Source organism: Callionymus lyra, chromosome 5, assembly GCF_982586985.1.
Source record: "Callionymus lyra chromosome 5, fCalLyr1.hap1.1, whole genome shotgun sequence".
Taxonomy (NCBI): domain Eukaryota; kingdom Metazoa; phylum Chordata; class Actinopteri; order Syngnathiformes; family Callionymidae; genus Callionymus; species Callionymus lyra.
Genome location: NC_141822.1, coordinates 31408318 through 31422067, shown reverse-complemented (window position 1 = coordinate 31422067; position 13750 = coordinate 31408318). Strand labels below are relative to the sequence as shown.

Below are 13750 nucleotides of genomic sequence, written 5' to 3'. Positions count from 1 at the left end.
AACGTGCTCTTTGTGATTAGCTGGGAAAGGATTTCTCTCTTATATATGTTGTTTGAACTGAAAAGTGACTTCAGATAACTCTGTTATGATTTGACACTTTCAATAAAATTGAATTAAGTTTGTTGAGTTTGAAACACTATTGTGACAACACATCATCTTTCTGAAAGACACCGTCCAGTTATGAAATGAAAAAAAGAGTTTTGCTGTGTCCTATCATGTAACATTGTGGCTGTAATCATATATTCATTATCGCGCCTTCATTTGGCGATGTGCAAGGACAAGAATCTGCAGTTCATGCACCGTCAGTTTGCTCGGCAGCCTCCAAATATTTAATGCACATTTACTGCTCCCCTTAGAAATACCAAGTACAGTTAACCTTGGCTGACCGGCTGACCCCTGACAAGAAGTGCGACTAATGAAGCGCCAGACTTTTCAGGTCAATACGATAATTATGTCAGTGAAGGTCAGACCGCAGTCATTTACATATAGAGTTGTCCAACTGGCGGTTTAGGGATGTATTCTCTGGCAGGAAAATGATAATGTGAAACGAGTTGGTTCTGTGGAATTTTTCACGGCTTGATTGGAAGTTTCTTCTATTTTTATTTCCTGTGATGTCTTTGTAGAGACACACATATGCAGTTTTGACCTCAGGGCTCTTTACTGAAAAGTTGCTTCAAAGAAAATTCTCGTGATGAAGACGTCGGTTCTCATCTTCTATATCTTCTATATGTGAGATCAGAAGAGCAACATTTTCATTAGAGTACGTAGTAGGATCTCGATCTGGTGAGAATCCGGTGACATGACAGTAGAGTGATGACGATGTTGAAGCAATAACTTGAAGACTCCAGGGTTTGTCTAAACTGAGGCGAGGTGCAAATATAGAAATGACTTATCAAACAAAAAAACAGAAAATACAACAATTGCGATCAATTAAAAATTAAATGGACAAAATGATGAGTCATATTTCTTCATTCATCCAGAGACACCACAACTTTCCATGAACCAGGCTAGAGGAAAAGTATCAAAACATTTTTAAAAAAAGTCAGAGGACAAGTGGTGTCTAAACCCACAGTAAACATGACCATCTTCGGCAGATTGTTGGAAACATTTAAGCTCCACAGCTGTCAAAGTAGATCCAGTATTCCTCACTAGCTGCCAACACTATCAACACACATGACTGTCTCAATTGATTTAGTTTAGCCTGCAGTGCATTTATATTTGCATAGTCCAACCAAATACAATGTATTTATTCACATTTCGTATAAGTTATATGTATGTGTGATTGACAACATTCAGATTTTTTCTTTACAAACGACCTGAAACATAGATTTATATAATTAGACTAGAAAGTTAACAATTCATGAAATATTAAAATACTAAACATCCATCTATTCAAATGTGTTATTTATTTGTATTCTGTAAATCATGGATATCATTGTTTAAAACATATTTCCCCCAAAAGTTTGTTTAAGATATGTTTAAAGAAATTTCAGCATTATTACATGACTTTCCGTATCTTAAATAAATAAATGATATTGTGATCCTGCGAGTCAATTTATTATTATTTTATTATTTATTTCATTCTTTCACTTTTAAATGTCACCTGACAAAGAAGCTGGAATTGTTAGCAACAATCTAGGCGGACAAACATGGTTTAATTATTCGTTGTTTTTACATTACAGTTAAAAATATATGTAAATATATCACTAAAAAATAGCATTAATGTGTGCGGGAACATCCCTGCTTGAGACCCTTGGTCCTGCGGGTGTTAAGTTGGTTTGAATCTGTGGTGTCGCTTTAACAAACAGTGTCTTTGTAACATAAATAAAACATTCTAGAGCAGAGCAGGGCAAAGTGTGGCCCGGGGCCATATGCGGCCCTTTGACTGCATTTATGCAGCCCTCGTAATGTCAAAGTATGATCATGTATAAATTGTTCTAATGCATTAACAAATGTATTTTGTATTTATTATTAATTTACATTTTCACACAACACTTCCCTCCTTTTTGTGTATAATTTTTCGAGTATATATTAATCCCTCAGAACATTTTTTTTAAGTTAATTGAAGAACTGTTTTGAAAAAAACTCACCTATACAAGAATAAAATTGCAGCATATTTAGCTAAATAAACTTCACCACCAAATGACGCTTTTTTTTTTTTTTTAGGGATTTTTCATCTTTCATTTTGCTTCTCGGCCCCTAACAACATTCACAGAATTGAATGTGGCCCTTGAAGAATTTTAATTGCCCACCCCTGTTCTAGTTGGATATTAATTATATGTTGATATAATAAATTAAACTTTTATTTTGATTAACATATGGTTCAGTATCAAGGGCTTACTTTTATTATTGAATTTGAAGCAATTTGGTTAGAAAAATGAGAATTGAAAAGGACACAGTTTTTGGTGGATTCAAATATTTCTCTGACTGGACTCGAACCCACGCCCTTTCAACCTGGCTCCATCAGTTGCGCAGGCGCAGAGTCGCTCTAATTCTCAACAGGTCCTCTCTCTCTCCTCGCTCTCTCTCCCCCTCAGTGCGCGCGGGCTCCACATGGCAGCGACGGAGCCGCTTCTTCCATCCTCCTCCCTCCGCACTGCGACCCACCGCGGTGTCGGCAGCGCTCCTGTCGGACTCTAACCCGGACCTCCCTCCTTCCCGGGCCGTCCTCGGTTCGCGGCCACAGCGCGTCTGGAGCCACAAGACTGATGCCCGAGAGCCGCGGACGCTGCTGCCCTCACACCCGCCGGGCGCGGAGACAGGCTCAGCCGTGATGGGACACTTTCCGGGAGGATGCTACCTGAGTTTTGGGGTGCTGCTGGTGCTGCTGCTCCTGAGGGTCCCGCGAACATCCGCGAGAGGTAGGACCTCAAAACTGTTGTTGGTGTTTTGTGTCTTGCGAGGAAACTCCAGAAAGCAGGTGCGTTCGGAAAAAAAACGCCTCAAAATATCCATTCATGTACTACACGCGATACTTTCTTTATAGTGCGCTTCAAAATGTACATGGTAAAAATATATAAAACATCTTAAATTAAACGTAGATTCACTTAAAAGTCGACGGTGATAAACATGTGGGTAAATAAAGAAGTGATGAAAATGTTTTAATTTAAGGAAATCAGCTAGTAGATGCTGTGTTTCTATTTTTTCAATATCTGTTTTTTATTGATTTCATATACACACAATAAGACAAGTCTAATTGTACTTTTAAATACATTTTGAATTATGTTACAGGATATTACTATTGTGATAATGATTTTTACACAAAGCAATTTTAATTTGTTACTTACTAGTTGGTGTAACCACTTCCACATTGTATTAAATGAAAAAAAAAAAAACAACAACACCATTTATGAGCTTTATTTATTACATTTATATTACATTTTACACATATGACGTGTAAGAAAAACAACCTTTCCCCACTCTTGGCGTAAATCCCAGTTTGTATCCAGATGTCGTTTTCATGAAGTGAATTCATTCTTCTTCCGAACCACATAACGGACATGATTTGTTCCATTTTAAACACATATTGGCGTTATTATTCAATTATTTTCTGTCACAAAAATGTCATTAGGCTGTTTTTTTTTTTTTTTTTTTATTGTAGATGCACAAATAAATAAACTTCAAAATATGTGGGTAGATAAAAGGTGGTCAATTTCACTGCACTCACTGCAACAAAACAACTAATAATTTCGAAAACTTTCAATTAAACACGTGTTATGGGGTCATAGGGTAAATCCGAATGCGTCTATTTAATTACAAAAAAATAAATTTAGAAAATAAATGATGTCAAATGGTCTGGTCTATAATGTCAACTAACAAAACAGTTTATTTGTAATAATAAGAATGTGCAGGAATGTTTATACATAGTGAAAACCGCCATATTAATTACATCAAATGATGTCTTGCTCAAGACCTTGCCTCCTGCAAGGGTCGTCGTTTGACATTTGTGATGTTACTGAAATAAACAGGGTCTTTGTCATAGTGTTACCTGTGGTTGAGTAACACGAACATCATTTTACCATGAAATAAATGACAAAAAAAAGACAAAAGACAAAATCAACAAATGACACTTTGAATGAATAGGACTTTCAGGACACAAAGAACAGGTTATTTCAAAATTAAATGAAAATACTGATATATTCCACGTGAATTGTGTAGTTCAAAATGTTATTTTGGTACAACATTTCTACATATTGTTTACAACATTGAGAGCTTGTAAACTGAACTCGACACAGTCGGTTTCATAGAATGACCCAGTACACGCTTCTTTACTTGCAACTTGTTTCATGCAGGTTTAATGTTCATCGTGGATTCAACACATTAGTCCGGTTTGCAGTCCGATCCCATGTTATTGTAGGCCGACAGCACCCACCCTAAATAATGCATACACCCATTATTCACTGAAATGGCTTCTCTCCCACAACGACGTTCGTTGAAGCACAAATTAAAGAGTAGCTTCTGCTAGCTAGCTTCAAATAGGTTCTAAAAATACATGCTGGGTGTGATTTAATTGTGATGTTTTGACAATGAAATAACACACTGCAGCTGAGGTGAGAAGAAAAACGTTGTTATTATTCATGCCAGTCCATCATATCAGGACTCGGATCAGAACACTAATGAAGTCCAGCTCTCCAGTTAAGAGTTTGCTTCCACCGCCTTTTCAGCCTGCAACCTTGTTAGCGATGAGTTTACCAAGGCTTTGACTACATATTTATTTAGCAAGGTTTTCCTAGTCAACAGTTGGCCAATTCAAATCTGAACATGGAATTAATTTTTGAGACATTTCAGTTTTTCTACTTTTTTTGGAACATGGAGTTCGCCAAGACTTGTTAGTTTGATGTTGTGATAGTTAATTGCCTAGTCGACCAATTTTATCAATTCATTGTGGACTTTCTGGTTATTATCAAGTCTCTTTCAATGTAATAGTTTCCTGGGAGTTATTCTGACTACCTTGTCAATCAAGTAGTTTTCAGACGTTCTAATACGACAAGTCTACTTTTGACATAATCATGGCCAAAGTCGTATTCCAACTTCCTAATTCCTGTTTCAGGTTATCGGTGTATCTGAGTTAGATAAGAACATTTTCTTCCATAATCTATTTTACCAAATCAGTTTTTTCCACCCTTTCACTGTAGTATATTAAACTTGCAATTGTCCACTAGCTAGTTTTTCCAAGTCTATATTAAGCTTATAAGATTTAGAACTACTTCCATCAAAAGTTCATTTTAGACAATTGAGTCACATTTGAATTTCATTTTTTGCAAAGCGTGTTTTTATTTCTTTCTTATTCTGGGTTTTCTTCTCCATCATGTCTTTTTCTTTAGACTTCCCTACATACACACCAATACTTTCTTGAGATCCAATTTTACTCAGAGCATGGTTGGTCTGTGTTTGACCTTTGAGTTAAAAAACCCATTGTTTACCTAAAAAGTATTTTCACTATATAGTTTTTATACTCATATTCAGACCTTATTCAATTATAATTAATGTTATGAATATATTATATATCTATATCTTTTCAAGACAACTTATTTGGACTTCCTTGCTCACAAACACCTTCTTAATATTCACATATACTGTATATCTGTCTATTATCTAAAAAATAATACATTCTGCATAACTCCTGAAGACACAATTTTCTCTGTATTTTTTCCAAGTTATTTATGCATCCCCACTGAATTAACATAAAAAATAAGTAATGCTCGGGTTTCTTTCCCACTGTAGATTGTAGGGGTGACAAAGAGCTTCCAGTACAATAGTTGATCTGCTGATGGAGGTGAATCTGAAAACAGTTTTCATAACATCCCCAAACCCTGCGGACATCTCTCCGCTGTAGTCCTGCGCTCATTAAAAGCAACAGTATGTACACAACAAGGACCGTAACTGCCGAAGTAATAATGTTTCATCAAGTTGCAAACCCCTATAGCAGAACTTGCTTGTGTTATTGTGTGTTTGTGCTTCATTTAATGTGTGGGTCCTGAAAGACCTCTCAGTGAGCTGGTCGACCATATTTTCAAATGTGGATTAGTTTCTGATCAAATTATTGATATATCATTTAGCGCACATGACAGGACACATTTGCAAGTCAATTACACAGTTTGGCCTGAAGGTTTTCCTTCTTTTTGCATTACAATATTTGAAATTCAACTTGTGCATTAACATAGCATAAATATTACATCGTGAAGAGTGTCTTCAGGCTAACTTTGCATGTCATGATCAGAAGTGTTTTTGTCATCCTTGACTTCAACAGAGAGACGAGTTCACTTCGATAGCATTTCCATATTAGCTGTGTGTTCGTAGCTCTTCTGGGCATTAAGAGAGACAATGTTTACAAGAGTGGAGGTTGCCTGTTTGTGCTATATAAGAAAAAAAAAGAAGTGATTCCGTTGATGCTACGTCCAGCACTGGCACCGCGGCCATTTACTCGACTGTGTAATGAATATTTATGGTCTGCGATAATATGGATGTCGGCCGTCAGATACTTTATGCAGAAATGGAATGAAATGGTGGGGAAAACAGAGTAAATAATGAAAAACTTGCAGGCCAAGCCGTGTCTGGAGATTCAGGGTGCCAATTCTTGTTTTTGCAGAAGCAGGAAATATTCAAGATGGCAATTCTCTAAAAGATTGCGAGAAGAGTTTTCTCATAATGTGATTTCCGAGCAATTCGGTTTATAGTTGAGCGCGATGGATCACCTAACCTCATGGATAGGTTGGTTTTCAAAGGTTCTTTGAATTATTAAAGATTTTACATTTATTACAATATTTGATTTAAATGTTTTTTTCACAGAGAAATTAGGTGCATATAAAGCCAATCAATATGGACCTAACGTAATAGAATAAATGCAGTTTATGATGATAACCTGTTGAAGACTTTTAATGGCATCAAAACTTGTACAAGCGTTATTTAAGTTCAGAGGGAGTCAACTGAAATGTTTTGAATTTGTTAGAAATGGGCTAAATTAGAAGTGATCATCTGGATTTATAAAGTTTGAAAGTTTTGTTATCTGTCTGGCTTCTCTCTGCTGCTGCTTCAGTAACTGCTGAAACAGAACAACCGTGATGACTAAATCTATAGTTGTGCGACATGCTAGAGTTAACCGGCACATATACCCAGTTTGAAAATGCAAATTCTCCCATGAAGTCACACCATCTTTGAATCATTCAAGTGGTTCATTCTTATGATAGTGTGTTTTGAGTGCAATGTTCTTATTGTTCGAGGTATGCCCAGTGACTCGATGCTCCTCAATTGAATTTGTTGTGGAATTGTGGAATCACAATGGAATGTACACCGGAAAATGTATATTTGATGAAAATGAGCAGGAATAGAGGGAATAATAGAAAAGAGCATCAGGTGTGTCGATGGTTTTGCTGATGCTGATGAGGCTGAAATTGAATATGAACATAAAGAGTTGACGCTTCATTAAGTTCTGGCTACAATAAAGAGTTCTGCAGCAACACAGTTTCACAGCTGTACAGTCTAACATTGGTCTAGTGCTCCAGTTTATTGTTATTTATATATACGTGTGCTCACCATGCCTGACATTAACATACTTTTTTATCAGAAGAATACATTTTGCAGTGTCTGTCTTTTACTAGTTTATGAACTTTCTAAAATACCAAGTCAATTTAAGTACTTTTCAGTCTAGTCTACATACCAAGTGGAATTCAGATATCTGAGCTCATTTGGTTGTTTTTGCCTTCCTAGTGTTTTTCTAACCATCTAGTTTAGTTCAGACTCCATCTTTTTCTGAGTCCGATGTTCAATTTTAAAACAGAACTTTTCCAGTTCAGTTATTTTATTTATTACCTAACAATACACTAAAAAACGACCTAGTGTTGAATAAGTCTTAGTTAAATTCAGACTATCTTGCAATTCGATTTCCAAAAACTAATAACCAAGTTTATTGTTCCATATCAGTCCTTATTTGTACTTGTTTGTACATGTTTTCGTTTAAAACCTTTTTTAAATAATTTCAATAAATATAAAGCTTTGGAATTGGATTTCTTCTTCATTATTACCAAATGTTACATAAACGCTAGGGGTAAAAAGATCACATTTATTTTAGACCAATGTACAGTAGGTTTGTTAATTGTCCAAAATGCCAGACTTCGAAAGTACTTGTTTTTAGAAACCACACGATAAAGCAAACTCAAATAATGTTGGTCGTAACATTAGCAGTGTGTAACTTGATAAGCAGTTTATTTTCTCACGCAGCACTAATTTAACACGGGCTGCTCCACACACGCAAATTCCTGACTGGCTTTCTGAGGGCAGATCTTTTCGTCCACTCATTCCTCTTGAGCAAGGGCCCCGGGGCTGCTGTACCCCGGAGCTCCAGCCACCGACCCATTAGTCCTCCTACCACTAAAAACACTCTCAGGCTCCGGCATACATGAGAAAACTCCAGAGAGAGAAGCCAGCGAGCGAGGAATAAGAGCCAGTGGTTTCATCCATCCTATGTTTTATTTATTCCGAAAAAAATGACTGCCAGAATCTTTCTCACGCTGCAGCTTTGATTTAACTGACATTTCACATGAGAAGGATCCACTGTCGGCTTTGTAGCTGCAGTTGTTTCTGTTGTGTAGGAGACTGGATGGTGGTCATTTTGCTCGCTTGCTCTATTGCATTATTCACACTGAACCCATTTCTCTAATCCAAGTCACCACTCCCCTCCTCGATCATTTTCTCTCCCTGTCCACGGAAGCCCACCAGCCACCATGAGAAGGAAATAGTCGCTCCTCCAGCCTTCCGTGGAACTCAAATAACCAGGCCTATGTTCTGTTTGAGAAATGGATACCTTGGTTTGGGTCAATAGATGAGCTTTTGTGTGCGATTCTCCCCGTAGAGCCTGGATTGATTGGAACAGAATCCTTTTGTTTGCTTCACTAACAATACGTTCAGTATATAAATCTGGAGAAGGAGCTCTCACCTTAAATCCACGTCTGGAGTTAGAAGATAATCAGATTTTTCTTTCCTTGTGGGATGAAGTACAGTAGGCTGGCTCTGCAGGAAATTGTTTTCATCGTCGGTTGTAGCTCTGAACCGACCCAAAATACAAGAGAGCTGAGCCTTTTGGATTGAAAAGCTTTTAAGTAATGCGTACATTATAACATGAGATCTGAGTGAGAACAGCAGGAAAGTGATATGGGAAATTGAACCTTGAAAATGTTGGAGACGTGGTTGAGGTTGAATTTTTTTCAATGTTGTGTTTTGTTGTTGATGATGATGATGATTATAAATCCAACAAAGAAAATTGTGTCTGCTATTTTCAATACACATCTTCATGTATTTCAATAAAACATAGTTCCAGATAGTGCAGTTTTCTTGAGAAATTCCTTTCAGACGTGTCATTAACATGATAATTCTACAACAAGAAAAGGAGTTGTTGACGCTATGACACACTGTTTGAGTTTACATTTCAGAATAGAGACGTTCATGTTTTAATCTTAATAAAGTCTTCACTTCAGTAATTCACTGGGAAACACTCCGACTGAAAGAACATTCCAGATCTCAATTTCTTCGCAGGATGCCGTTTTTTAATGTTTCTCTTATCTTAAGAGAGTAGCTGGATGTCAAACCCTGTCATTCCCCCTCTGCATTTGTTCTCTTTTCAACCTCCACTCTGCAGCCATGAAGCTTTGTTCGATTAAAGTCTGCGTCCCTGTTATGTGCTTTCAAACAACAGCAAAAGAGAAGCCTTGACGATAACTGCCCATCCACAATGCTTCATTCCACGCGCCTCTATCTCACTCAAGGGCACAGAATTAGAGTCAAGATTCACACCATTCACTCTGTGGCACAAACCTTCACTCCTCTTTGCAGCGGCCCTGAGGACATGGCTCCACACCTGCGTTCACTTTCCCCTGAAAACACCTGAACTTTTTCAGTTTTGTTTTCGTGGCGACACCAATCAGCGCAACTTACTTCCTGTGGATTGTTGCCCTGACAAATGTTTGAGTTCTGGTACCATTTATCCGCCGGCCTGTCAGAGGGGAAGCTCAGAGGAGCAGAACGAAGAAGCGAGGGACGCGACAAGAGAACATCCAGAAAGACTGATCGCAGGGTTACACTGCGGAATACTAAAATATCTGGTGTTATCCGTCCGCGACACAACCCTGTGTCATCTGTCACTGCTCCCCCTGATGAATTAAGTCCAAGTCGTTGAAGAAAAATACATTTTAATGACTTTGAATAAATGAAGAGCATTTGTGTGGCTACCTTGTTACAGAACAAATGTACTCACCTGTGCTCTTATTTATTACAAAACATTTTTTAAATCAATATTATTTAATCTTGTTGTCTTTGTTTTTATTGATTCGCACATGTCCGGTTTATACATAAAAACCTGACTAATTAGTATTTGGAAGAGAATGGGGAACAAGCCTGTTGTCTTATTTTCAATGCTTCCATTAAAAATAATTCTTACATTTATAAATATATATGTATATTGTCCTCTTTTTCTTCTTCCTTTACACCAGGCTCTAAACCACTGCTCTGATCTGAGTAACAAAGAAGCCTTGATGAGATTTCATTTCTCAGTCAAACCTTGAAATTGTTATGAATAAAATGTAATCATATAACAAACATTTATAAAAACTGATGGAAAAGAACCAAAATATATGCTGTCATGAAAATGAAACAACCGCGTCTTGGCACAGGATCCCACGACTGACTGATTCTTGTGCTGTGTTCAGGAAGTCACTTGTGATTCATGTTAGAAGATCTGTAAGGCAGTTCTTAAAGACATTGTAACGACACGTAGTATGTCATATACGTTTGAATGTTGACTTTTTCCCAAATATGCCACACAGTCTCCTATCCTGCAAAAACATGAAAGCACCTTTCAAACAAAGCTAACTTCTGGCTCCGTTAAGCCTTGTAAATCCTAAAATAAGCCAGAAATAATGGTGTAAGAATGTGTCATTATGCCTCTGTGGATGGGCGCATGCAGAACATGTTGGAAATTGGCTTGAAAAGTGTGTTACTTTTCAAACAGGTAGTCATTTGAAATATTTTTCTAGCCGGTAAATTATGCTGACGGTCGGGAAGCCCTCATTCTTCCAACAAAACCCCCATTTTCTGATTCCAACTGAGGTTAGCTTTATCTTTCCATGAAAAGTAATCTCCCTGGAAAAGGGCCGACCTGTCCATATTTCACGCAGCACTTGATGTCCTCAATATCTATTTGCTGCTTTTGTGCGCCGCGGCGGGTGCGGAATGAAGTTTAGTAGTCGCTCTTTGCAGACGGCGCCGCTGTGAAACCCCCTCCGAGGTCACGTGTGCTCCGAATGCCCGAGTACCGGCAGAGCTGTGCCATTCATCATGAAACGAAAAGTAGAATCCTTCACGACGCCCGTATGCTCACACTGAAAATCAAAGGCAAAGCAGCTTTTCTTTTACCAGGAGAAGTGTTGGAGCACATCAAAAACATCAAAAAAAAGTAAAAAACAAAGAGTTACTTTGTACTGGAGTGGACTAACGACCGAACATTGACACGTGACAAGTTCTCTTCATCTAATTCACTGACAGAAGTGACAGACCGACTGAAATTGAACCTTATAGATAACTAGTTCTGCCATTCTCCCATAAAGTTAGAAAATCATGTGAAAATCAATAGTAAGTCACGTCATATTTCTGAGCTCAAGTTCTTTCCTCTGGAGACGCAGATGAAATAGATGAGAAGAGGCAACAGCGAGACAGTGATTTTTTCTTTTGCAGACAATAGGAAATATGATAGCGCAATTCTTAAGTTAACATGGCTTTGGTCCATAGTCATCGGTTACTGCTTCTAGTAAAGACGACAGGTCAGAACTAAATACTAATTCAGTGCTTTTTGTGATATTCTTCCTTGGCTTGAAATGTCTGCGTTGTGTTGTTCAGAATCAGAATCAGAAAACTTTTATTGCCAGCATTGTAAAGTTGTAGTTGCATTAGAGAATATATCAATGAATGAATATATAAAAAATAATGAAATAAAATACAAAACATTAAAAGCAATAAGAGAGATTACATTAAAATGTCATAAAATTAATAATTAATACATAAACAAATTAAATAGTACATTATATTTAATTTAACAATATTCTTAATCCAGACAGCAGACTGCTGGACGAGAGAAGTTGGAACAGGGGGTGTCCCGGGTGAGAGGGGGCCTTATGATCAGGGATAGTTCACCCAGAATTCAACCTTCACTCATTTTCTAGTCAGATGCATGTGGAATAAGGGTTGGGATTATTAGGCAAAAATGTATGTCCATTTTAGGTAGTGATTGGAGCTCAGTTTTCTTCGTCTTCATCTTCCTACAAAAATACACACTTAAAAACGTCCAAATACCTTTGTGGTGCTCGTCTGTAACATCCATCTTTTGGAGACTCAGCTCGGAGATGTAGCAAAGGTCTGAAGTATAGATGGTGAAGAGGAGAGGGGCCAATACTGTCCCCTGAGGTGCTCCTCTACTGCACACCGCAGTGTAAGTGTTTCCCCTCAAACGTTTATTTTTTATACCTGGAAACGTCATCAATCTTGAGTGGAGCTGATTTTCCAGACAGGAAGTTGCTACTGATGTAATGAACAGAATTAAAGTCACGTCTTACTCTGAAAAACACCACCATCACAACTGGTGGGACACACTGTAGCATCAGATGAAAGTGAGACACTTTGAGAAACTAGGGATCACTGCCAACTTAGTGAACCAGTTGCCCCCAAAATGACCAGTATATGAGATTTCCTGTTGGATCAGCAGATTTTGTGGAAAACTGGAGTAGGAAGCAGTTCACTGCAAGTTCACCAGCTAAAAGTTGAGCAGAATCTAATCCGCGACCATGTTTGAACCACCGTGATCCCCTCTTACCTCACCCAGTCCACCTCTCCCGTCTGGTCCAGCAGCAGCATGTCAAGCAGCCGCTCATCCTTCTCCAACACCATAAATCCAGGGCAAAACCAGTAACCTGAGTCAAAGTTCATCACCCAGGTTTTTACTTCTTACTCTGTGTAAACAGGATCCAGGTTTTCTCATGTTTCTCTTGATCCAATCCTAAACTTTTTTTATCTTCACCTTCAGCCTGTTGGACCTGAGCTGCACACTAATATCTGCAAGAAACTTATCTTATATATCTGAAGTCTGCAAACGTCTTTGCAGTGTATCAACTGATCCATTCTCTTCCCTAGTGGTCACTTCAGGTACTGTTCTGTGGATAAAACACACATTTTGGACAGAAGATTGGAGATAAAGGTATGGAAGAAGATGGAATAAAATAAATGAGATTTAAGGGTGAATGACAGCTTGTAGACCTTACCATCAGGATTTCAGTAGTACAAAGAAAAAAAAAATAACACTTCCTGGTCATAATGTAAAATTATGTGAACCCATAAGGCATTGAAAACAATTTACATCCTCTTTTTCTTTTAATGAAAACCAAAAAAATCCATTCTCATACAGATTAATGATCTAAAAGTAAATTTTGCTGTACTTTCATATTTTCTAACCTTTAAGGATTTTCCTTTACCTCCCGTGGCGACACAGATTAATGGAAGGAAGAGTGCTATTTAAATGTTCATGCCTACATGAGGATGTGTGTTCTCCGCTGCCGGGGCTGCAAGGCTATGCATGCGTGGCTTTGATGAGGTTCCCCCTCAGCCAAGGTCTCCCCTTTGTCATCAAGATAAATATCATCTATTCTGCTCCTGGATGTGGCGTACATTTGTTTAAGCGCTACTTTTGTTTCACCACAGCGACGGCACAATCAAT

The 13750-nt window shown here is 37.9% G+C and overlaps 1 protein-coding gene across 1 annotated transcript in view; it reads left to right on the top strand.

Moving 5' to 3' along the window:
- Positions 1 to 2576: 2576 nt before the first annotated feature.
- Positions 2577 to 13750, top strand: part of unc5da (unc-5 netrin receptor Da) — a 226380-nt gene continuing 215206 nt past the window's right edge. Inside the window, exon 1 of the mRNA XM_087791958.1 lies at positions 2577 to 2861. Within this exon, the coding sequence (XP_087648084.1) occupies positions 2774 to 2861 (88 nt within the window). The 5' untranslated portion in view covers positions 2577 to 2773. The remainder of the gene's footprint in view (positions 2862 to 13750) is intronic.